The sequence below is a fragment of the Diadema setosum genome, chromosome 12, assembly GCF_964275005.1.
Source record: "Diadema setosum chromosome 12, eeDiaSeto1, whole genome shotgun sequence".
Lineage (NCBI taxonomy): Eukaryota > Metazoa > Echinodermata > Echinoidea > Diadematoida > Diadematidae > Diadema > Diadema setosum.
This window is the reverse complement of record NC_092696.1, coordinates 19,908,784-19,936,507: the sequence shown is the minus strand read 5'-3', so window position 1 is coordinate 19,936,507 and position 27,724 is coordinate 19,908,784. Positions and strand designations below refer to the sequence as shown.

Sequence of the window (27,724 nt, the reverse complement as noted above, 5' to 3'; positions counted from 1 at the left end):
CACACACATACTCACATTTACACACACAAGGGACCTACGTTCACCGCGCTATATACCTCTCTCAAACGCCTCACTTAAGTACGCCAAATACACTGACAGTGCACATCGTGTTAGTACTTCCGCATATGACTTGTGCAAACTCAATACTCCATTGAGCAATCTCGTTTACAAACTTTCTGATCATGCTTAATGAAACTGGTTTCTACAATCAAAGAAATTCCAGCATATAAAGACATCGAATTACTGTTAGCGATAATGCCTTATGAGAGACTTAGAACAGAAATTAAAAAGAGAAAAATAAAATGAAATGGTAATGTGTAGAATTGGTGTTGTTGATTGCAATACCGCGGCATTTCGATTGAATCGTATTCAAATGTCGGTTTTTAACAAATATCATTTAAAAGAATAATGCATCTAAAGCCCGCAGCACACTATACGACTATACGACTGACAGAATTTGGATCTGCAATAAATCACAGTATCCTCAGAATAAACACCGCTTGTTTATTTCAGATCCAAAGTCTGTCAGTCGTATGTAATAGTCGTGAGTCGTACAGTGTGCGGCAGGTTTTATTGTGACATTCATAGATTTCCCAGCTATAAAGCAGGACGTTACTTGATATCATTACAAGGAATCAGTTTCATTTCCATGCCTCTGCCCAGACAGGTGATAATCAGTTACACAGTCCTTATAGATGCTGCTGATATTCAAGCCAACTCATTGAAACGCAGTGGTATTATTTTCAGTCACTCCTATATTTACCGATGACCTTGGGTGGTTGAGAAAGGGTTTTTGCTGGACTTCAAGATTCCAGCGATGGACGTATCAGGATATCAAGGCGTATTCTCAACAGGGCAGTTCACACTATCTCGATATACAAAGAACACAAGTTATAATATATATATATAAACAGCTCCTGAACATCAAGGAAGGGGAGGTGGGGATGTCTCAAGTTTCCTTCCATTTTCAACAAGAGCATAATGTACACCTCACTTCCCTAATAGTGACCGAAATAATCTAAAGAAGACAATGTGAATTGAACGGAGTAAACAAGAATATGTGAAACCGTACGGTAACGATGCATGGTAAGAAGAACTGAAATAATCAAAGTGGAATATCAATTTGCATTGAAGGGACACATTGAAAAGACAATGGGTGTAGAATATGGGCCCCTCGTGGAAAAAAAAAAATAATGAAACATTGGTGAAACAACGACAACAGAAAAGTTTGGAAGCCTACTAAAAGACAGAGGAACAAACAGACACACACACCAAAAACAAACAAACAAACAAACAAACAAATATGAAAAGAGACTGGGACAGCAACAAGACTATACTAACAAGCAAAATGTATCCTTGTCACGTGACCGTTATTTATTTTTTTTAGATAAAGTGAACGGTGCACCAAGAACACCTTTGCGTCCTTCCAATGCTTATAATTTTCAATGATGTAGATGACTTATTGTCCTATGTTTAAGTTAAAATCTGCATTGCTTACCCTCAACCAAAACTATACCCTCCTTTTATATGGTGACGATAGTTTTGTCGGGTTTTTTTTTTTCGAAAAAAAAAAGAAGAAAGAAAATATAACGCTCCACCCTCAACATGATTATCCCTGGTGGACAATTTGTGGAAACAAACTGAGTGATATTAAGAAAGACGGAAAAGGAAAAACATGAACCCTAAGGGGTTTGACTCTTCGTGTCAGCGATGCCAACACTGTAAAAACATCGGCGTTAGATTTAACACCATGGGTGTTAAATCTAACACCTATAAATCTTCAATAGAGGACCACACCCACAGGTGTAGAAAATGTATTGTGACGGTGTTCAAAAGTGTTCACCTGGCACTTCGTGGTGTTAATTTGACACTATAGCTGGTGATATTTTTGACACTGCGTAGAGTTAATTCATTAATGACACCGCATGGTGTTGATTTGATATTGGTGGTGTTAATTTCAATGGTATAACACCCGTCCAGCTTCAATAGGAGACCACACCAACTGGTGTTACTGTGGTGTAAATGTGTTTACACATTTTTTTTTTCAAAAATCAAGTACTTTATCGGAAAATTCTCCATCGTCTTGTTGAAATTCAGAATTAACAAGAAATTCAGTAACTAAGAAACAATCAAAAAAACAATTTTATATTTTGAAATGACACCCGGAGGTGTTAATCTAACACCATGAATGAGCACCGGAAATTTAACACCAGCTCGGTGTTTCATATTTAACACCGGACTTTTTGCAGTGAAAATGCTCGCTCGAGACATGATATGACGATGACCATTGTATATCAGTGTCGTATTGTTTCTATTGTCGTTGTCCAATAAGAACATTAACGCTTTAATGATTTGTGACCGTCTGTAGCCATTAAAATAAAGTACTAAATGCGTTTACTAGTAGATACCTTGTTACCTTATCACCTTGTTATCACCTTCACTATGAAGTTATTGGTAAAACCAATTGCTCGCGCGCGCACATATACACACGCACACACACACGCACACAGTAGTCACAACGATGGAATGATGTCTCTCTCTAACAGTCATTGCGTTCTCTGATAGCTTTTATGAAGTAGACTGGAACCTTTCACTCATAAGTTCACCAATAGATGGCAAAAGAATGAATAATTTTCTGAAGAGGGGAAAACCGACATGATTTTGTGTGTTTCCCGATTGTGAATAGATAATATTCTTGATAGGCAATAAGGAACTGATAATTAGATAAAAGAATAGAGAAGAGTTTTTGTAAGATGACTGCCTAAACAAAAGCTTCTACGAAGCAAATACATAGAGCATAGCACCCCATCATTTTCTGGCAATGTCTTGAACATCCTGTTTTTCTTCATCTCGCCCGTGTGTATTTTTTTTCTTCTTTTTCTTCACTCATCGCATCCCTCTATTTCCTCTACCTATTCGATAGTTTTATCCATATTCCTTCCGCCCGAATCAACTCAAATCTCCGCAGCTGACGGCGCGAGGCCCCGGCAATTCCGCCGAGGGTTCGCGGGCGGAGCGGCAGCAGCGTGAATGAGGGGAGCGGGGCGATCTAAAGACGTGAAAATCCCACAGTCAATGTCGCCGGACTGTTCCCCCAGCGCGTCGGCTGGGTGGAAGTTGGACTTCTCGCCAAGGCGCGACGGGTAAGCGTACTTTTGCGCGCAGCCGAGCAGAAGCAATGACGGAGAAAATATTGAAGGAGGTGGATGCAGCGCAGGAAATTACCCTTTCTCTGCCATTGCATGTGGAAGGAGAGGCACGCTTCTTCTTTTTTTCCCTTCTCTCTTTATCTACCTTTTTATATGATTCTCCTCTATATATTTCTCTCTCTATCTTCCTCTCTCACGTTTTTTTTTTTCTGCCCCCCCCCCTTTCCTTCAATCACCGGCGTTGAATCAGTAGACTGGGGAAAAAAGTTAGGCAAAAAATGATAGAGTGTTTACAAGAGATTGCAGAGTATTCGGGTCAGGATTTGATCATGAAATAATGAGGAACGTTCGGAAGGCGATGGAATAGAAAAAGAAGTTATAGAAGAAATATATTTTCCTTCTGAGAATGAGAGAGGAATATATGTACTGCTCTGAAGAAAGGACGATAAGGAGACTGGGAGAGAGAAAGAGAGGGAAAGTAGAGTAGATACAGGTATAAACATATGAAGAGGGAACGAAGAGAGAGTAAAATCCTGTTATAAAATGTAGTCATGTTTTCAAGTTGAAAAAAAAAAATCATCTTTTCTGTAAGAATGCCCCGAGGGAATATTATAGGTTGAGCTGTCGTTTTCAAGGACATCCATGAGACAGAGTGTCTATCTCTCTTTCAACACAAAGATTTCTCACATATATAGGTACGGCTATATGTCGTCATAAAGGAGTCATGGTTATATCTTGCCTTCGTATTTCTTCAAAGCCGTTTGACCAATTTTGTCTTTAATCAGCAACTTATTCACAATATTGACAAGATGCAAAGGCAGATTTCTGTGCATCATTAAGCCTTTGTTGGCAACTATCGAATAATTGGTGACGGAATCTAGAATAAAGCGAAATTTTACTGTCGGAGACAAAAATACGTGATCTCTGTAAACTGTTTATAATCTTGATTATCATATTATTATTATTTTGTTTTAACGTTTGTCAGAGAAAACTAATGTTTAATCCCATCACCCCAGACAGTTTCTGCTCACTTTTTGGAATTAATATATGTATATTCATATTTCAAAGCTTTTTTTGATAGAGGTAAATTTGTAAAAGATGCCTTTAGGATACGTTTTAGTACTAACAAGAATAAGATTTGTTAGAACTTTTCATACATAAACTTGCAGATGTTTTTTTTTTTCTTGTTTTTATAAGTGTTTTTGTTATTTTTGCTGTTCCCGTTTTTAATTAGCAAACATATATTCTATTAGTCTCTATGTCTTATAATTACACTGTCCTAAGCGAAATGGAATACGATTAGGTAATTATCATGCTTCTGAGCAATATCTGTTTTCTTCTAAAATCATATCCTTTTGTTGCCAAGCTGACGCTTTTACTTACAAAAGTCTACATCTATGAAGACACGAAGAAGAAAGCTTGAAGAATAGATTATTATATGGCCACTCCTGCAAGTTTTTCGAAGCATTTTCCTACTTTTGTGTCCCCCCCCCCCCCCACTCTTTGTGTAAGTATGAATGTGTTTATGTTTCAAATTACGCATACACGAGGGCTCCAGCCTGCATGCATGCTCCCACAAGATCGTGACACAGTCTCCGCGTACGCCCTGCATGCCATGTGTGCGTAACGAATATATAGGGACCGATGTGGGTTTTTCTTCCCTCTCCGCGCTGCTGCCTGCTGACAACAAAAGCAAATGTTGTGCGATGTCTTGCCGTACCTGACCTCGGGGCTGATTCTTCCGATTCAATTCGCCTCATTACATTTCTGTTAGCATTAAAATAACTTTGCATTGTAGATCGTAGGAAGGAAACGAATAATGATAATATTTTTAGCCGTCGAGTTCACGCACTATAACTCGCACACTTCGCGCGACTTGTTAAAGTTATGTTGCGACTTCTATACGGAATAGAAAGTGTAAAGGTGAGATAATACTCAATTTTCCTTTTATACCTAGAAAATAAACCAAAAATGGGTAAAAAAGAAAATAGAGTTGAACCCTTTGCCAAGATTTCTCAGGTTAGATCTTCAGAAGATTAATTTAATCAATTTCAAATTTCAGCTAAATATATCAGCAAAGACTTTGTCATCATATAATGTGAATTAATTTTGCATTTCCATGCTCAATAATATTGAATAATGGAGTACCATGAAGTACGGTAGAACTCTCTTTGTTTTTATTTTTTTCTAAACTATGATGAATTATAAGCTTTTACGATTTGTTAGTATTCGGTGCATATAAAATAGGATGAAATATTTGTGTAAGTTCTGAACGGTTTCTGAGAAACCTTTGAAAGCGTGAAACAGTGTTTTAGTCACAACCACTTATCATTGTTATCATTATTATTACTATCATTGTCATTATTCGAATAGAATGTCATCTGTATTTGGATTTATTCTGACATAAAACGTAACATCAATGTCAGTATACTTATCATAATAATGATAATAGTAATAATGATAATGATGATAATAATAATAACAATAATAATAATAATAATAATAACAATAATAATAATAATAATAATAATAATAATAATTACTATTATTATCATTGTTATTATTATTATTATTACCATCACTATTATTATCGTAATTATTTTCGATGTTGGTGTTATTGCTTATTTGAAGGCAAGAAACATATGTAACAATACAATAGTTACCTAATAACATAAATGTTGCAATTGTCAGATTAGAAGACGCCTTCACTTCACTAGTCCCTCTATGAACAGGACTGAAGTCGTCACTATTTTTATCTTTATTTTTCAATCAATTTACAGAAACTAATAGAAACATCCCCCAAAATTAATAGAGCTATAGGTCCTATTATATCTTGGTAGAAAGTGTCTCGTAAAACGTAACTAATCGACCAAATTATTACTCGTAAAAATGTCATCATATAGGCCCACAGACTGATGTGGAAATTGTAAGGCGCTGACATATTGTTTGATTGCATTTGCGTGAGGTGGGGACGGTTCCTCTGTGTTAGAAGTCAGCTCGAAATTCAGTGGTATATTTACTTTATAAGATACTTATTCTATATGTCGTTGCTTTGTTCTACTTTGTTTTGCTTTGTTTTTGCAAACTCTTTTCGTCGCGTTTTATATCATCCTTCTTTTTTTCACTGCAACATGATGGAGTTGAGATAATACAACGCAAGTCGCAAACTTGTTCCCCCAATCAGTCTTTTTCAGTGCGCGAGGGGGTTACGTATATTAAAGTAAGCTACTCTTGTGCGGTAACGTCCGCCTCAGTGGAGCTACCTGAATACCTGGGGTCCAAATGCGCGTACGCTATACACCTTTCCGCTCGACTTGATCCCCACTGGTAATTTATAGCGGAAAAAAAGTTCACGTTTGGGTCATGGTCGACAGGAATTGCCGAGGTGTTTTTGATGTGATATGATGTGCGTTCCCTCCACATGGAGGGAGGACTTTTGAATCGCATTATCGGGTCTTTTTTTATTCATTTATTTTCTTGTTAACCGTATACTCGTTAGACTTGTTTATGAAAAGAAAGAAAGAAAAAAAAGAGAGAGAGAATAAAGAAAGAGGGGGGGGGGGAAAGAAAACATTGTTTATCTAACTACCGAGCACGACGCATTGTTATTGCTGTCATTGTTATCTTCCGGTATTTTTCCTTCCGTCTTTACCACGCTGTCATTTCAATTTCTGTCTTCCCAGGAGAGCTCTCCAATCTCCATAGTAACGACAAATCCTTCATAAAAGTGCTCGATGGAGCCCTCACATGAGGCATTTTATACAATGAAAGAAGTACGTATCACTAGGACGTGCGCCCCATTTTTCTGTATGTTTTTTAATCTTTTATTATTATTGTTAGAACTGATTCGAGTTAGATAATGTGGCACATTTATTGTGGTTATGACGGCATTATCATTATTTTGAAAGGACCCCCCCCCCTTTTTTTTTCTTGGCGACAAATACACCAGATTTTAGCCGCAATGTTGGTAACAAATCATACTCCTGGTGTTTTTCTATTTGACAACGTTTACTTGCTTTTTACTGCGTGTATATTTCTGGTGTGGGTCTGTCTGTGTGGTTTCCTGCTGTTTCTGTGACAATAGTCAATAGGATCGATTTATAGATTTAGATTATACTCCTGACGTCTCCTGTTTGTTTGTTTACTTGTTTGTTTGTTTTGTTTCATAGTGCCTGCATGTGTGTGGTATGTGTTTGTATGTTTTTGCGTCTGTTTCTATGGCATTGGTCAATAATATTATGATCAACTAAGTTCATTTTTTTTTTTTTGGGGGGGGTCAATTCGTTTATTTCATTTTCACTCTTTTTTTTTCTAACAAAACATAACACAGAATAGATCAAGAATTAACCTTGGCATACATTCCACTACGTGAATGATAAATGATGGTTAACAATCAATCTTAATGTTATACCTTCTTTTAATTATAAACAACGGATTTTTCTTTGGTATTCATAAAGTAAGATTCAAATGCTTTCATCCAACATACTTCACGCAAAACACTGTTTGACTGGTCATGGTCTGGAGTTCGTTTACTGTATAATATTCACACTGTTCCTTTTCAGTGCGATTCATAGTGCTTGATTCCTGCTGGGGTCTATTCGGTTTGACCTCTGAAACACGAGGTGGGGTTTAGTTTGACCTTACATTCACTTCTGCCATGGCGCATGCATAAGCATTAAGTACATTGTAGGCATTCATTTTCCCTTTTTTTTTTGTCATTGAGGAATGTGCGTGTCTGACAAGACTTCGAAGTTTGTGGTACAGCAGTGTTGTAAAATGTCTGATGGAGTTTGTGGTCATCTAGGACACTCCGCCACTCCAAAATGGATCAATAAGCCGACGAATAAACGTGAATACAAACGAGCACTCTTTTTTTTTTAGCCCTTGCGTGAAAACCCCTCTACATTTCTACATTAGTTTATTAACAGGTGCCTTGAAAAATAGAAGCAAAGAAGAAAAGCCGAGAAGAGAAGAGATCAGAAGAGAAGAGAGTTTGATCCCAGCACGAACGACTATATAGCAAAAGATAACTACCCGTTTTCGGCGTGGCAGCTACTTTCACTCGCCAGCCGTGTTTACGTACACCTTGTCTTCGATATTACCTTGAGGCACAGCCAGACTCGCTCCCAAGTCAAGTGGAAGGACGGATATACTCCTGGGGTGTAATGTGCCACGAATGAAGAAGAAGAAGAAAATGAGGAGGAGGAGGAGGAAGAAGAAGAAGACGAAGATGAAGGAAGGGGAAAAAACAGGAATGGGGAGAATACGTGTGGGAATAAGGCGTAGAATAGAGAAGAGGCATATGGACAATAACGGAACAACTTCGAATTGGGATTGAGGGGTGAGGTTGAGATAGGGAAAACGGGAGGGGCGGAGGAGGGGGAAATGGGGGGGGGGGGGGGGGCAGGCAAGGGACCAGGAATGAACGACATTCATGGCATGGTAGGTTTTGATACGTGGATGTCTTGGCAGGAATTCCTTTGTAGGGGAATAATCATGATCACGGGTGATAATAAATCTAGTAGGATGTCCATGCAAGGGCCAGCAAAATCGATGAAAACAAAAGGATCTACTCTTTTTGATGGCAACAATGGTATTCATTGGAGGCCTCAGAAATAACGATATTTTGTTAGTGAGCTTGTATACTAGCTAGCATAAAAACCAACTTGGGAGCATATTGTAATTATGCTGGGAATTGGGAACATGTATCCGCACGTGTGAGTGTGGGTATGTTGTGTTGACTTTATGTATGTTTGTATGTATGTATGTATGTATGTATGTATGTATGTATGTATATGCATCGATGGATGCATGTAGTATGTACGTATGTATGTTATGTATGCTGTATGTATGTATGCATGTATGTATGTGTGGATAGTTGGATTGATGGATGGACTGATCGAAGTAAGAATAAATGCTTACGATTATGTGTGTACATTCGAAACTTGGCTTTTGCGAGATCGCCAAACACATGGGATGTATAGGGAGGAAAAAAAAAAAGGTGCAAAGGGTACACGATGGGAAAACTGCCAATAGTTGTGGAAGCAGAAATCGCCGGCTGCGACGAGGGGAATGTAGATTGAGAGAAAGAGGGGAAAAAAAATCCTTCGTCGGTCTGTTACCGTTGATGCCCGTCCATAAAATTACCCCTTCGTGGCGAGAAGTGCGGATAGGGCATTTTCGTCGGCGAAGCGTGGCGTAATTGCAAAAATTACGTAGTTCAACTCATAACGCGCTCCCCTCGGGTTTATATAGTTGAGAGGTGTAGCGGGGCTAGGCGCACAGCAAAGATTCGGGGAAATATGAGAATGAAAATGGCAAAAATTTTAAGGAGCGATGGCTTGGAAGTAATGTATTTATATCAGGCAATTATTGTGCCATGTGGCATGGATTTTTTTTTTTTTTTTTTCAAATCACCGAACGATACGACGGGTAAGGTTGGAGACAGAAATATCGACTATTTGCTATATTACATAGTCGTAATTCACAATGGACGGTGGAAAAAAATATATAAAGATAAAGAAAGAATTGCTGAAAATAGCACAAAACAAGGTGTTTCAATATCCAAGGTAACATGTTAACACGTTTCAAAAGCCGAAGCCATCACCGCCATGTTCGATATCAATGTTTGGCAATTATCCGTACTTACACCAGCTAGAGTTTATGCCATCACTTTGTGTATATATACATGTACTCTTATATCTTGGCCTTGTGAGAATAACTTTCTAGCAAGATGATATATCATAAAGGCATGATGCGGTACGTAACAACAACTACAACAATGAAAAGTTCATGAAAACGTACATACCCCATAAGCATAGCCACGGCGACTACTTCAGAATTCGTCAGCAGTTGATAGCAGAACAATATCCCACATTTGGGAAATGTTACAAAGTTATGACATTATTGCCACATTGTTTTGTTGATATCAATAAGACTGATGTTGATAACTACGTGTATATAGGTTGAAAATAATCACATTTGTTGTTATACATCAAATAAAATGAGGATTATTATCAACTACCATGGCAACGCTGGTTGAGTCCTCTTGACGTATAGCTATGGCCTGTCAGTAGGTCCATTTCTTCCGTAGATATGAAACCACGAATGCCCGTAAGGAGCGCTATCAAAGAGATAACGAATCAATGAACTTGTCCATGACAAGTAAAAGGGTGTTAGTATGCCATGTAATGTACTTTTTCATACGCAGCATAGAACATCAATTAATAATACATAATATGTATAACTTCATATATTATATGAAATCATATACAAAAAAAAAAGTACGTGACTAACATTCTATCCTCGTCGTTAAGTTTTTCCGATCACATTCACAAAAAAAGGAGTATTTCTTTTTTTAACTGCAACAAATATCCAAAACATTTAGAATAGCATTCACAACTTTTTTTTTTTTTTTCCAAACGAATTTGTCACGACATGGCAATACATTTATAGAGATATTGATATTCTAGCAGGATACCTGTCGTAACGAGTACTATCAATTGAAGGCTGCTTTGAGTGTGAGGCCACTGACGAAGTTCGGGGGATATTTCCTTTTACCAGGAGAAAGTAACATCCCAGAGACTTCAGCCTTTCATATAGTATTTTGATTTTAACAGAACGGAAAAGAAATAGATTACTATATGGTTGTGTCATCATTACTGTCATTATCATTACTATTAACATTATTACTATAATCTTCAACAATTATCGTCGTTATAATAGTGTCATTATTTTTATCATTATCCTCGTTATTAGTGTTTTTATCATTGTAAGAAGTAGTAGTATTAATTTTGTATATAGTTGTCATGTCGGTTAGTTCTCTCTCTCTCTCTCTCTCTGATGTTGCAAAGTAGTTTACTTTTACTCCAAATTTTCCACAACTACTTACTTGTTTTTTGTTTTGTTTCAATGTTTATGAATTGAACACACACAAACACACACACACACACACACGAAAGGAACCCATCGTGTCGACAATACGACTTCGTAATGGAAAACTCATGCACGTACGGAGACTATCTGCATCGTCGTTCATTCCCCACCTGTGCCAGAAAAAGAAATCACGCTATCAACGCGCGCGTTCTCGTTACACAAAGCGCGTATCATGTCTGTTTGTGTTCGTAATGCCTTCTCACTCTGCCTTCACAATGCTACTCGAGGTGAAAGTATTGGTGCCCACAAATCAACTCGAAATACGTCCGTCTTTGTATAAATCCTGCTCAGTGAAGGTTTTTATTTCAGGAATCACTTTCGTGTAATCCGCTTACTTCTCTGAATACGAAAACAGTTTTCCCAGAAGACGGCCTTTATGTCGACAGTATAGATTATTCCACGTTTCCTATGTAAGCTTTTTTTTTTTTTTTTCATCTATTTCAATTTAACCCGGCAAAAGAAGTGATCGACATCCAGTAAAAAGCTGAAGCATGCGTTGGAGACCTTGCCATACAAACTGGTGTAACCATACTCTTTCTTTGACTCTCTGTGTCCGCGGAACTTACGAACTTTTTTTCTCTTTTAGAATTCATTATCTAATGTTGATGTATTGTTGCTCTTTTTCCTTCTTTTTTTCCCCTCCGAAGCAGAACACAATCGTCATTGGCGCCTGTTGTTGTTTTTTTTTTCTGTGTGTTTTTTTTCCTGTATTTTTGTGTCATTATTAGAGATGATGGCGATCACTGAGTGCTTCCCGCCGATGTGGGCTTTTTAATTCCATGTAATACGTGCACGATGGTCCCTCACCGCTTTCCGCAGACAACGAACAGCCGGGAGTAAGGGCTTAGCGTACCGCATGAGCCGGGCAGTGTCTGCTGCTATCAGCCGGCGCATCCCGACGCTGTGAAAGCTCGGACGAGATAAAAATCTCGGGATTTCGGCTGGTAACTTTCACTTTACACTGAATGAGAGAATGACCAAAAAGAAAGGTAAATGGAAAACAAAGGAAAAGAAAACGACATAGAAAAGAAAAGCTCCATGTTAGAGGGGAGGAAAGAGACAGGTTACCCCAATCAAAATGGCGCTCAACACAGGTTCTCCGCCAAATATTACCCATGGTTCAATTTTTTTTCCCGTTTGTTTGCGTGTCTGCTCTTGTACACACATCAGTTTTGAATCAAATGCTTTTTACGGATAGGTGAAGAAATGATGTCAAACGAAAGAAAAATGCAAACAACCAAAACGATGAAAATTCATGGGAATTTCCAGCCGAGAATAGACTGATGACAGATATTGAAATTGCTGACTGTCATGATATCTTGTCTATGAGTGTAATATTGAGAGAACGCAATGTATCTTCTGGTAATGTACGATCTGATTTTTTTTTTTCAAACAGAGAAATGTATTGTATAGTCCCCGTAGCAGGGGATGAAATTCCAAATTTAAATAGTAAGTTTGTTTGTTTGTTTGTTTGTTCATTTCCATCTGAGAAGATGGCTGGATAGCCCATATTCAGCTGTAATAAGCTGGTCTTCCATGGGGTCCAGTTGAATGTGAGGAGTGCAATCTGCTAGCGATGCAGAGAATTCGCGCTACATGTTGAATGATTATTGTGTGTTTAAAAAAGAAGAAGAAAGAATGGCAGTCATAAAGCATGATATTTTTAGACGATTGGGATGAAAACAAGAGTTAATAGTTGATCATTACCCGATGTAATCAGCTGCTAAGGTGACGAAGCACGCTGTTACGTTGCTTCTTCCGATAAAACACATCGTATAATAATCTTATGCTCTTGAGAGGCAATTGTTCACGATGCCTTTTGCTTTTATGACGTTTGACTGTTTTAATCTCCATCCATCTCCCTCTCTCTCTCTCTTTCTCTCCTTCTCTTTCTCTTTCTCTCTCACATGACTGTTTGTTGTTTCTTCGCTGTCCTGTCTCTCATTTTGTCTTGACATAACGTGCGTTTTGTGTTCAGGGTTGCTGTACTTTCATCGTGACCTGTTAAGGACTGTTTTTATGTTTAAGATACCCAATGAATGTACGAGCCTACCACCTCATTTTTTTTTCTCTTTCTTTTTCATCTATTTTTTTTTTCTTTTAATTCCTTCCCCAAGCTCAATGTGCCCCTTTCATTGCTGAAAAATTGCCTTTGGCGAATCCCCCATGAATTCGCGATTTTTTTTTTTACTCCGTATGACTTTGACAGTAAGATATTTTTTTCTCTCGTTTTTCTTCTCTTTCTCTCCTCCTAGTTACCACGCAATGGGGAAATTTTTACGTTTCTCTCTCCCTCTCTCTGTCTGTCTCTCTCTCTCTCTCTCTTCGCTAGCGTTTTCTAGCTATTATTCCAGTCACCTTACAGCCACAATTAGAATCACAAAGAGCGAATGGCAGCAGCTTCGACGTAATTTTGTAATGAATGCATATGGAAAATACCTGTAAAATGGTCTGGCAGGGCACGCGGTTATTTTTGTTGCCACAATAGTACCTGGATTCCCCATGTACGCAATGCGTTTGGCAGCGACATTCTACGAATAGCTGCACTTTTCTTTTTATCTGGATGACGTTATTGTATTAAAAGATATCGCTCAACCCGCAGTATTGGTATTTGACTCAAGCGTCGGAGTATACATTCTATAAAACGTTTGACATAATCGCTGGAAACAATAACCGCACATCTTGGCAAACGATGCTGTGAGTAGAGCAAAGGCGAACTACTCAGATGATATCTCCGCTAGGGGCAGATCTGAGTTCAATAGTTCACTAGTCTTATGCTATGACAATGACAACGTGATTGCAAAAGGATTTGATGCTGTGAGCATCATGTTACATGTTACTTGAAAGAATGGAACTCCTTTTTAGTTTCACATTGTTTTAATGTCTCCTAAATTATAATATTGACTGAAATACTCATACTATAGGAATGTTAACCTATAACGATTGTTTTGTTCGTGAGAATGACGTTAACGCGTTGAGGGCGGACGGGCTAAATTTCCCAAAAGACACCCCGGGACTCGTCCTCAACGGGTTAAGAATCATAATTATGTAATACAAGTACTTCATATCTTGCTGTTATTGCATCAATCCGAACCCGTTCCTCATTTTCGAGTAAATATCCCACATAAGATCATTGCATTGCTTTGCCGTTTCAGTGTAGATCTTTCACACAATGCTACTGTTCATGGTTGGGCAGTATGATACTAGTACATTTGTAATATTGCTCTGTGTAAATAAAAAAAGAAAGAGAAACTATGTGTAAACATCAACTAAATGTTCTCCCTTTACGCTGGTGTGTATACGGGTATATGTGTGTATGTGTTCGTGTTAACGTTTGCTCGGACGCATAATATAATTATCGACTGTGCTTACTCCTACTCCATGAGAGAAAATATTTAATGTGATATCCTTATCAATGTAACAGTGAACATGATTACATTCATGCTATACAATCGAAACGGCTAGAAAATTTCAAATCCGTGCCTTTTCATGCCGCATTGTACCTCTGCATCCCCGAATCATTAAAACTGTGAAAACAGACATAACCAAATGAAATTAAAGTACACACTGCATGTACATAACCACTTAACTTGACAAAGTTGAGTAAATGGAAGAGTAGATGTTTCATTAAAATGGCAATAATAGAACAAGAAAGTGTTGTTGTTGTTGTTGTTGTTTTTTGGAAAATCGTAGAATCCTAACATTGCACACGCTTTCTGGCAACCGAGTATGCGAATATAATGATATATGACATGATATATGGAATATGATAAATATGTCAACATCTCAAAGAATCCCACTGGTTTAAAATACATACGCACGCACACATGCACACACACGCACTAAACACACGCATATAGGAATATGGAATAGAAGTCATGGTTTTGGTCCTTAACTTACTGACGGCAACATATTGGCAACATGACATTCAAATGGTGTGATTCGAACGCGTGGAAACAGATCGAAAGTCAAAAACCGTACCCCCCGCCTATGCCACCGGTGCCCCCCCTCCCCCCCTCTCTTCGATATGACGTCATAACCTCACGTTTCTATTGCACTGAGGGTGGCAACTGATGTTACTGTATCGTGTGAAGATGTGAAACTCTAAAATCCCACAACTTTTCATGTTTGAGTTTGATAATGTTTCAACGTTCAGTTTATTTTGTATTGATATATTCATTCCGAGTGGAAGACACATGATGCAGAGGTGAACTGGCGATTGCCTTCCCCTTTTTAAAGGTTGTAACCTATTATTTCTTTTCAGAACAGTGAAACCACTGATCTCTTTGGGAGGTATCTAGATATCGCATTGGCCCATTTGTACGCTGTACAAACATGTGAAGCCGCCCTGCCGCCATCTTACCACCGACGCACTCTGGGTAATTGCACACATTTTCAAACAAGAGACCGTCACGAAGATAACATGATATCGTGAGCTCTGTACACAAATGTAAGGGCAATATGCATGGTAAAATGGCGACGCGGTGGCTTCAATACGACTGGTCTATATGAGATATCCAGATATTTTCTATAGAGGTCAGTGAATGAAATTCTTTTAGTTCATAAGCTAACATCAGACTACAGTTGGCGCTATTCATCGACAAGAATCACATCTGGAAATGGCCAAGATCCTTTTTTCTCCAGTTGTCAGCGATGCGTGAAGTTTGCTTCTCTCTTATATCAGCATTTGTAAATGTTTCTTTTATTACTTTATGAACAATAGGGCCTACAGATGGCATGAACTGCATCCATGACATAAAGCTAGAGTTATTTTGATGGAACAAACATTGATTGTTGACGATTAAAACAACCATAAGGAAATATAAAAGGGCATTAAAATGGCCCTAAAAAGACTTCAACACATAATTAATTCGACTTGCCTATCAGAATGTCTTCATCTTTTATATTCTTGTCTTTGCTTGATTTTTTTTTTCTATCGATTTCCTTTCGTTATTATGCTTGTTCGTTCATTTTATCTTTCATTCGACTTGTCTATCAGGGTATAATTATTTCTTTTTGCGTTTCTGCCTTTGCTTGATATTTCCCGCTTTTCCCCCGATTGCTTTTCTTTGTTGCGTTTGTTTGTATATTTCATTTTGTGTATTTTCTTCTTTTTTTGGGGGGGGGGGGTGGGGGTGGGGGTGGAATCCTACCACCATGCAAGGAGGATGCGTTTGAGATAATAATATGAGAGTGCATGAGATTCTGTATGTATTAACACAAATAACGCATGATATTTAGTACATGTGAGGGGAGATGACTTGATATCATGTGTGTACAGTTCAACCGACCTCGCGACTCTTGCCTAGGAGCTGTTAAGCAGCAGTAGTTCAAATTCTTTGTAGGACCACTTTCACACCCTAATCTGACGTTGTCTGTTCAACAGGGGGAAAAGATGGGAGGGGGTGCCGTTACTTTCAAACTGTCGGCTTCGTGAGCGTTTACCTCTGAGCATCTGATTTCTACCCTTGAGGGCACGTGAAATAAATCCATGCTCAAACTCGGACTCACACATGCATGCATAGACCCAGCTAAATGCTACGAAGAACTCTTCATAATTATTTTGTACAATACCTGTACACAAAATGCGTCAAAAGATGGCGCTCTAAAGCGATGCGCCGCGCTCTACGCTCTCCCAGGCCTCGGAAGTCTACAGAAATCTAAAGTCGAAGTAACCTATAAAAAAGAACTCTGAATATTTGTGTCTTAGAAGCACCGTGTTGTGAGCAAATAGTGCAAACGATCATGGTATGACACATGCTCTGCATAGCTTCGCTACTCTCTTGCTGTACAAAGCAGACACGAACAACTTGTACTCTGGCGTTGGCGCGTGGGCACTGTAAGAACGTAGCAGTAGCTCCATGATTGCGGCTTCAGTTACTAGTTTTTTCTAAAGAAAGAAAACCATATCGAAACAAAAACACACAAACAAACAAAAACAGACAAAGTGAGCCACAAATGACAACAAGCAGTAACCAATCACTTGGCTCCTGCCAGTTTAGGAACTACGCAAAATCACGTTTCTGACTCTATGTAACAACATCAAACCTTAACAGCGATAATGTCTGCGCGTCACCCATTTCCAGCCATAATAAAAGGGCAAATGAATCTATGATGTTTAATCAATATGTGAATTAGGAGTATAAATGGATGGATGAAGACGTGAGTGATTGAATGGATAAATCAACGAAGTGATATATACATAAATAAACAAGCAAATAAGTAAATGAATAGAATAATGACGATAGAGAATGAAATAAATAATTGCGTAAATGAGAGACGATGGATGAAAGTGACTATACAGGCGCAGTGATTTCAAAATCTTTCTTTGCAGTAAGCGACAGACAGGGACCATTATAAATGACTCTGAGATGTGACGGTTAATCATACCTTTTTACTTTCATTTCAAAACCCCAAAATTCATGTATATTAGGCCTGCAAACTTAAATATGATAGTATATTCGATATAACATATTATCATATTGAAAGAAATACATCTTGTTTCATTGATGAAAGACTAGCGATAAAAATGATCTTAGATTGATACGTGGTTCACTGGGTTTCCTCAGACAATGGGTTAATGTTTCTCTATTCCTCCTCCTCCTCCTCCACCTCTTTTTCCTCTTCCTGATCCGCCTCCGTCTCTCTAGCCCACCCCTTTGTATGTAAATACTACTGCTACTACTACTACTACTACTACTACTACTACTACTACTACTACTACTACTACTACTACTACTACTACTACTACTACTACTACTACTACTACTACTACTACTACTACTACTACTACTTCTACTACTACTACTACTACTACTACTTCTACTACTACTACTACTACTACTACTACTACTACTACTATTACTACTACTACTACTATTAATACTACTACTACTACTACTACTACTACTACTACTACTACTGCTGCTTCTACTACTACTACTACTACTACTACTACTACTACTACTGCTGCTACTACTACTACTACTACTACTAATAATAATAATAATAACAACAATAAATTTTGAACCTGACGTTGTCCTGTGTCCTAAATATTATGTTCTTAGAATGCTCTCGCTGAGGTTTGATAACTCCACCACGTCATGCTTGTAAATTGAGCAGTTTATTTATCTATTTATGTATTTATGTATGTATGTATGTATGTATGTATGTATGTATGCATGTATGTATGTATGTATGTATGCATGTATGCATGTATTTATTTATTTATTTATTCATTTATTTCTTTGTGTATTTATTTATTTATGTATGTATTTATCTATTTATTTATTTATTTATTTATTCGCAGTAAAATCACGATTAATGATACAAAACAACATTGGAATAATGAGCTGAAGAGAAACGAATGGATTGCCCCGCTCATTTTGTGGACCTTCTTTTGGTCCTCCGATGGTCACGTGTAGAATACCAAAGTGTGATGTCACAGTAACTTATTCATCGCCATGGAGACTGGTTCTAAATATTCTCAGCTGGCCTGAGTGTTTTAAAATTTCAGTTTAAAGTTTCAATTTCAATTCATTCTCATACAATATTTCGGTGAAAAAATACATCAATTAACATAACAAGATGAAATAATACATGATATTCAGTTAGGAAGCGTTATAGAATATTGCAAACATAATTATTATTCATTATAGAACATAGTGGTCAATCTATGAAAGTTGGAACCTGAGAACAGATGCTAAAAGACATAAAGATGCGTGGACATGGTCCTAACCCGAGCAATTTAACAAAAGACTGTGACATCATTAGCTCGGTGTATACTCTATTATAATCACAAGTGGAACTTGACGCGATGAAATCGACGAAACAAAACGAAATCTCGCATAACACAAACACAATGTAATATGTTTGTACAAGATATCTACTAACGTATACAAATTAGGTACATTTCTTTCCAAAAGGTAATTTAACCAGACAGCCATAAACTCTGCTGCCTAAATTTGCCCGACATAGCACCAGCTAATGTATGCCAAGTGCAGCATTAGAAATATAGATCACTTTTCTGTGTGTGTATGTGCAGGTGTGTGTAATGGCAGGTTACTACATACTGTAGGAGGTCCTTAGCCTGCGAAATTTATCAATATCTTGTACTCTGTCATTGGCTATTTTGGGTTTGTGTTGTCGAGTTGTGACTTTATTTTTTTTCCACGACCCCCTTACTTTTAAGATGAAATTTCTGGAATGACGCCTTTCATAGAAGTGCATACTTTACTTTCGTGCATTTCTACAAATATGACGATATATACAGAGTTCAATGACCGACATGTATACACATTAATTGTCAACAAACTGATAAAAGATGTATGACTTGCGCTTCATTTGTTGGTAGTGATGCGGTTAAACAATAATTGGACACTCGAAAGACTGGATGCAGGGTTATAAGATTTTCTTCAAAATGTCCCAATAAAACGGTATCAATGTGAAATTAATTGGGTGTATAGCGTCGCCACGATTGATCTTGATCTCTTTAAAAGAGTGAGAAAGAGAGAGAGAGAGAGAAAGAGAGAGAGAGAAGGAGAGAGGGAGAGAAGGAGAAGGAGAGAGAATTAAGAAGAAATCAGAATTACGAATCACTTCAGCTTTGTAAATAACGATACGGCAAAATGTAGAGGGGGAAATATCTCGTGCTGGATGGAAGTATGAAAATTAGAGTACCTTTGTGCTTCTGATTTCTTTCAATTTACTACAATCATCATATCAAAACACTTCGCATTCTTTTCCCGGTGTGGAGAACTGGTGTAAGAGTGCTTTGGCATAACAGATTTGCCATTGTGTTTCCCGGAGTGGAATAGTTATTAAGGAGGTATGCGATTGATTGGCTGTTAGTCGTGCCGGCCGTTGTTTTTATTCTCTTTCATTTCATATGACGAACAATGTGTGTGTATGTGTTTGTCTGTGTGTCTGTGAATGTGTGTTTCCCTACATCCATGTTTTCTGGTCCGCTATTATTTCGTATGCAGATTGTCAAAATTAGGATGACTAAACTTATACAATGTATATACTTATATTGTTTATTGCCCGTCCTCTTTTCCCTTTCATCCTGTTTCAGCTTTCTACTTACGTTGTTTCTTTCTTTGGAAGGTGCCGATCCGACGACGTAAGATTTTGAAGCCTTGGAATTAAGATGCAATGCATTTTTTTTTTTCAGTTGTCGTCTTTCTGTCCGATACGCGGCAGTTTGATGGTGTTGTGCTTTTTTGAGACAGAAATGAGCTGACGGATTTATTATACTTGAACAATGCAATCAGTCATCCAGCATGATATATTTCCCTTGACTCTTGAGAAAAGTAATTATTTCTACAAGAGTTTGCGAAAGGAACGAGAAACTAAATTTTCTGTCGCTCTGCGCCCAATAGGCAATCGCGCACTTTTGTTATAACAGTGTATTGTCACACTTTAGAAGGGGGAAAACGATCGCCAATTCTGGAACCATTTTGTGTCTTTTCATACAAATAAAAAGCTGCAATTGAATGTACTATTGGCGGAATAAAAGACACCATTTCTCCGTTGTTTATTGCGAAAATTGCACTTTGGTGAAGCGATGTCAATGAACGCACTTGAAATGGAGTGTTTCTTTTCATCAGTTGTCGAAAATCTCCGGCGAGGAGTGGTGATTTTTCATCACGCCTCTTTGGCAATCTGCAACTTGGGTTTGGGGAATAACAGCACTGGCGTCTACGGTCCCGACGCTGGCTATTCTAGCAAAGAGTGGAAAAGAAATTGCCATAACTCCAAAACTTTACGTTGTTCTTCACTCATTAGAATAAGGAATACTTGTGAGTTTGCCAGCGTGGAAAAAAAAAAGTTCTACTGCCCTTTCCAAAAGTCTGCTGAGAAGGGAAAATTACAAACGTTTGTAACTGGTCGCAGTTTCGGAAAGGAGTCAACTTTAGTGCACCGGCTTTCTGTCACTATCTTTGCCGTTTGCACTCTACAGCAATCGGCAGATCCGTCTGTGTTCTTACGTGTATGTTGGCAGCAACCTTCTAGAGAATCATGCACGTGGACAAAGTTGGATAAACTTTTCAGCTGGTGTGTTTGTTTCCGGTGTCTGAATTCTAAAGGATCTTAGAGTTGACTCTGATGATACTATTAAAGAGAGGCTCGCGTATTCGTCGTAACTGTCGAATGCTTTCGACTTTAAGTCCTCTTGTTTCAGGCGGACTTTCACGGAGACAGAAAGGAAGGAAAAACAAAATCGATGAGCAAGAAAACATCAAGAGACAAGAGGAGGACACTTTGGAGTAAGAGGGAAGAATAAGCTGTGCTATTCTGAGAGCAAGCTTTGCTTAAACTGACGTTATTTGGATTAGCCGCGACTGCACTTGGAAAACTTTCTGCATGCCACGCTACAGCGGTTGCTGCGCAGACGCCCCGATGCCTTGGTTTGACATGTCGAGAGAATACTGTACGCTATCTCCAGTATTGTATTATCTTTAAGATATGCATCCATGTTCCCTGCACTCAGTCTTGATGAAGTGAATAAGGGAGTATGTTAAGATGGGCAGTTCCCTAGTAACACATGTTTTGTCGGAGTTTTGTCTCAGTATCTGAGATACAGATAGGAAGATAGATAGATAGATAGATAGATAGATAGATAGATAGATAGATAGATAGGTAGATAGATAGATAGATAGATAGATTAATGGACAGTGAGAGAAATAGAGACAGACAGAAAGACAGATAGAGAGGAGAGTATGAGTTACGGATGATTGACATGTTGGTACTTCATTATTTTGTTTAGATCGTTCTGAGAAGATCCTTACTCTGACCATTTCTCCCGCGAAGGGTGCCACACTTCGTGTCATGTCTGATGTTGTTGACCCTTGTTTTCTCAGTCTCTGTCAATACGATAGGAAAGCCTTTTTCACTTTTGGATGATCTTTAATAGCGGTCTGGCTAACCTTCTATCCTATCGCCAATATGCACTTGATCAACAGTATTGTAATTTTGCTATCCCTACAGTCTAAGCCATGCTTGTTCCGAGGTACACTTTATGTGTCATTATTTCTCTGCAATTTTGCAGAGGTATTCATCGCTGCTCCGACTTTTGTATCCATTGCGCTATCTCTCAGTAAGAAAATAAGGAGAAGATGGAGAGGGATCCATTTGAGGAAGAAAGAAAGAAATATTTACTGTATACTCGTCCATCCCTGCTAAAGCCAAGTGACTCTTTAGTTCACTATTTCCTCTCCCTGACCTTTAGACGATTGTATTAGTGACTGGCGACTATATCGCCTTTCTTCTCTTCGGGGGAAAAAAAAAAGAAAAACAGAACTTATGGTAACTGTGACTATCTTGTGTTATGGTACAGCAAAACATGGGCCATTCGAGTTTTGTCCGTTTCTCCATTGCGCGGACTGGTACCGCTTTTATTCGTAATTAACTCAATCGACTTCTTCCTCCTTTTTTTTTTTTTTGCCTTTGTTGCTGATGCAGGCGAACATGATGCAAAACCCGACGACGATGAAGACGCCCAAGCAAGGCTTCGACTGAAAAGGAAGCTGCAGAGGAACAGAACGTCATTCACTGCTCAGCAGATCGAGGAACTAGAAAAAGGTAACAACTCGCTCAAAGTGTAGTAAGAGCTTGATGGCAAAATGGGTGAAGAGCCATTTCAAAACATTTTACAGTAACTCCATCATCACATAGAGTAACATGAAACCTTTTCAGACAAACCTCGCTGGTTACAAAACGAGATGTTTTCTAGAAATTGTGATCAAAATGACCCGTGTCTTTTTATTACCTTCGGTGTTTTTCAGCAGCTTTAATCGGGAAATATCGCAAAGTAACATGAATGGAGTTGAGTCGTTTTGCCATCAAACTCTTCAAGTTTTCAAAAAGCAAAAACAAGTATGTCTGTACCATAATCATGAGAGACAAAGCAACAAATTCAATCCGATTCACACGAAATGGAGATACTGCCTTATCAATCACCGTCTGCTTAGGAGATGAAGAGCTACACAGTATCTTTTAAGGAGAAAATACAGTTTTAAAGAAACTAAAGCCTGGTTTGCAATTTAGTCCTTCTTTGCCTTTAGAATGATCGTATTCAAGGCTAAACACCTTGGGAAGTAGTAATGCTTCTTGCAAAGCAAAAAGAGATAAGAAAAAGTTCGTCCCGAGTTCATGTTTTTTTTCCTTTCCATAAAATGTTTTGAATGTGATTGAATCGTACTCTTGTTTGTAAGGAGTTAGGAGGAAAAGGACGTTTTGGGTTCATCTTATTCCTTTCCGTGAATGTTTTTGATGAGTTTGAGTCGTGTAAGTCTTTGAATATAGGTGCGACTTTTCCTAATCATGACTCGAATGGCTCGAGGCGCGCACTAGAGAATGACGTCACTACAAGCTAGACTGAATTGAGGTCCTTTATCAAAGACCTTTTAAGGCGCTTTGCAAAGTAGGGATAGAAAGTTGTTGGTTTTCCTCACTGAGCACACGACAAGATGTTGGAGCAGCTCTGTCTTAAAGGTATTATTCCTCCTCGAAATCCAGATGTAGGCAAACGTACGGGGGATTAGGCATTTCGATACAAAGTTTCTCGAATTGACAACGGTACTGTAAATCTAGTCCATTCTTTGTTTTTGTTTTCTGTTTTGTTTTGTTTTGCTCTCTTTTATTTTTTTTTTTTTGCAAATTCTGTTTGCGTAACTACGTGTGACACATCACGTAGGCTGAATGGAAGCTGACACGCGCATGTGCAAGATACGCATTTTACATAGGCAGAAACCATTAACTTCTGAGAACTAAGGAAATGATTATTGTACATTAGAAAAGGCGTTTGTATTGGTTACATCGACAATAACAATGGAACAATCGGAAACAGACGAGACGGAAGTGGATGTATTTTGGACAGTATAAATTTGTCCAAGTAACATGCATTATTTGTTTTATAAGTTGATGGCATGATTTACACCCTTCAGTAACCATGATTCACATCACCTCTGAGCTGACTAAACCGCACACAGAAACAATTATTGCAACGCCTTTGTGATACACAAACAGTGCGGCTGACTGCAGACGAAAGGTGGTTTGAACACTCGGGTCATAGGCATACTATAAACGTCTGGTGAAAAGTAAATTTTGGCCTCAACACAAAATAAAAGGCTGGTCACATGATAACTCTCAGCCAGTCATTTTGATTAATATCCATAATGTTATTTCTGTGTATTCAAATTGCATACCTTTAATTATAATTCGGATAAAAGTTTACTTGTGCATTCTATGTCAGTCAAAGTGAACAAACCAAAATATGTGGGTATCACAATGATTTGCGCCCAGTGGTAATTGCCCTTTTAGTGGCAGCGTCATTGTTATGTTTTAGGATGGAACGTCAAAAGAATGGTAATTTGCAGAATTTGATATGCAAGTTGAAATGGAATCAAGGTGGCACAAAGCGATATAGGTATATGTCACTCTTACGATTTTACTTTCACAACAAACAAACAGGCGAAACGGTCAGCCAGTGGACCAAAGACTCAATTCGTGGTTTCTTTGTTTGTTTGTTTGTTTGTTTGTGTGTGTGTTTTTTTTTTTTTTGGGGGGGGAGGGGGTTAACACATTTTTGAACTTCTAAACACTCATTTACTATTGTTAATAACTTCAAATCTCATCATATCGCACATGCTGACAGCTTATGCAGCAATGCGTACATTTTTGTTTTATTCTGCCGCGGCGCAGACTTTTAAATGATTTTTTTTTTTTTTAGACGTTGACGTCATCGGTGACATCACAGTGGCTCATCCAGTTTGCGTGCATTCTCTCGATCGATTCCATTGTGGAATGAAAGCTTGTGGAATTACAATGCTATTGTAGTTCTTATTGTATTCGGATTTGATTTGGCTTTTTTAATACTGTCCTATCACTTGTGTTCTCCTGGTTGGATTCCATCGTTTAAACGTCTCGAGTGAACTTGACCACGTAGAGAGGGTTTACTTTAAGAGGGGGGGGGGGGTGATTGGGCTTTTAGTGAGTACGTCGTGGCGCAGTCATTCGTTGCTCAATTCAGAGAAAAGTAGCTGACGTATCTACATAAGTTAGATACTGATTCTTGTTTTTTTTTTTCTTTCTGTTTCTTCTTGTAGACTATCTCTTTATCAAAATCACGTTCGTCTTTTTTTTTTCTCTTTTTTTTGAGCTAAAAGTTGTCTGAGTCACGCCAATTATTCATACGCTGACACAGCTAATCGTGAATTACAAATACACTGAAGCTAAGAATCAATCTGGCCAGAATGTGTTGTCCTTTTTCACTCCCCCCCCCCCAGCCCAAAGACTAAAGTGTGAAGGTTCGCTGACTGCATAGTAGTAGATTGGCAGAGGGTACGAGGGGGGGGGGGGGTGGTATCAGTTACTCAGTGGATGACAAATCGGATTCTTCAACCGACACGATGACCAATTTAAACAAACAAGAAATGTCTGTTATCAAGCAAGGAATTTTAGTCATTGATGACTGTGCTGCGATTTTATCTATGCCGTGGGATCCTATTCACAGGCAATCGTGCACAAAACTGAAATATTGTCGTCCCCACCTACCATATTGAGATGAATTAATATAAAAGACGAAGAACAGGCACAGATAACTATTGTTCGTTGATCTGTTGCTCCTCTCACTCGACAAAATAGATAATTTCACGCTTTGTGGGTACATCCCTCTTCTGAGAAGGCAAGTTCGTTGTTTCGAGAAAATAGCTTTTTCATATCGTCACGCTCACTTTACCTACAACCGCGACAGCGTTTGAGCGTTTGATTTGCCGAAAGCCGTTCGCTCACGCATCTGAATCATAGTCGTAATCTGTAACGGATCGTTGGCAGTTGATGGAATTCTGATTTTATATGGGAGGGGAAGGGGTATGAGAAATATCATCAGCGTGAGATATCGTAGATTGCCACCAGCTCCTAGTTTTATATTTGGTTCTGTTTCGTTTTCATTCTTTACAACCCCGTCAGAGATATGCGAACAAAATGAAAATTACTAGTATGTGAACCGATGTGCATATCATGCACACATGCGGGGAAGTGGGAGTTTTAGCGTGTGTCGTTGTTTTTCAGTTTTCCATTAAGATTTTTAAGTCTTTTTCCACACATCAAACACCAGGTGAATTACATGTTTTGTACTGTTGATATATGTATGATAGTATGTATTTTATGATCAAGCACGTACTCATGTATGTTCCTGGGATTGTATGTTTCTGTTTTCCACATTGATGATTCACTCAGTCTACCTATAATCATAATCCTCTCTCTCCCTCTGTCTGTCTGTCTATTTGTCTGTCTGTCTGTCTATTTGTATCTAAGGGACATATTCTTTGAAATATTATTAACTTTCTCCCACTGAAATAAGAAATATCAAGTTAATTGCATAGACATTTTAAAAATCTGTTTTGCTCCACGAGTTATTATGACATTACAGACAACGTCATATACCTTACTATTTTTTTAAATCTATTTGGTTGTTTTTGCTTTCTCCAAAACTAATAACCTCCTTCATTTCATTTCATTTCATTTTATTTCATTTCATTCCATTTCATTTCATTTTATTTCATTTCATTCCATTTCATTTCATTTTATTTCATTTCATTCCATTCCATTTCACATATCATTTTATTTTTTTTTTGTTAAAACATTTCCATATACATAATAATGAATTTCGGCGCATTTCTTATTACAAGGGAAATATATAGTCTGATGATAAACAATCATAATGCGACTTTACTATGTGAAAGAAAAGTTGTTGGAAATGGAAGAGACTTTATTGTAATTATTCTCCTTGAAATATTGTCTTGTCGGCAGCTGTATCATTGTAAGTTAATCATTATCAATTATGTTCCAAACTTCAGTTGGACATTTTTAGTGTCATGCTTGGAAGCAAAATTGAAAGTGAATATAGCAATAAGTATGTTAAGAAAAATAAAATGTGTTTAGATACAATATTATATTTCCGTGATAACTATATTATGTTCTTGGCATGGCAGTTATTTAGTATTGGATTAAAATTCATTAACTCATTGAAATATTTATCGCAATTTGCAGGATGCAGATGCTGAAATTTCCCTTTATTTGCTTCACTTGTATAGAAAATCTATAAAGAGAGAGAGAAAAAAAAGTAAAAAAAAAAAAAGAAAAAGGAGAGGCGCTGCATTACAGGTTGCTGTGCGGCTTAAGAAGTAATTATAAGCTTATTAGGCTCAACACTAAAATCAGTCGGTACCGGGAGCTAAATGAGGTCTGTTAATATTTGATAATTGATCACCTGGGAGCGAGTCTAATATGAAGGCGAGCGGCTTCGGCAAGAGAGTGAGGCGCCGCACCATTTGCTGGCGTACTACAACTAGGTATACGATCCTACCGCAAGCGGTGTGCCAACCGCGCACGCCTTGGCCTTTATGCCCAGTCGGGAGAATATTGTGAATAATTGACGTAGTCCAGGGAATATGCCGCGGCGATCGGGTATAGTCCGTGTACGCGCATAGGGAATAGACGGAGGGGGAAGAGGGTATTTTGACGCGATTTTAATGCCGTTCTGCAGGGATGTTTGTGTTTAATTCTTCGGAAATTGATTCATGATCATGAGACACTGCGTTGACGACCTAACTCGTCACATTTTTCTATCGAACCGT

The 27,724-nt window shown here is 38.2% G+C and overlaps 1 protein-coding gene across 1 annotated transcript in view; it reads left to right on the top strand.

Moving 5' to 3' along the window:
- LOC140235651 (paired box protein Pax-6-like) overlaps nt 1–27,724 on the top strand; it is an 86,170-nt gene that overhangs the window by 45,466 nt on the left and 12,980 nt on the right. Inside the window, exon 4 of the mRNA XM_072315659.1 lies at nt 22,548–22,667. Coding sequence (XP_072171760.1) covers nt 22,548–22,667 — 120 coding nt within the window. The remainder of the gene's footprint in view (nt 1–22,547; nt 22,668–27,724) is intronic.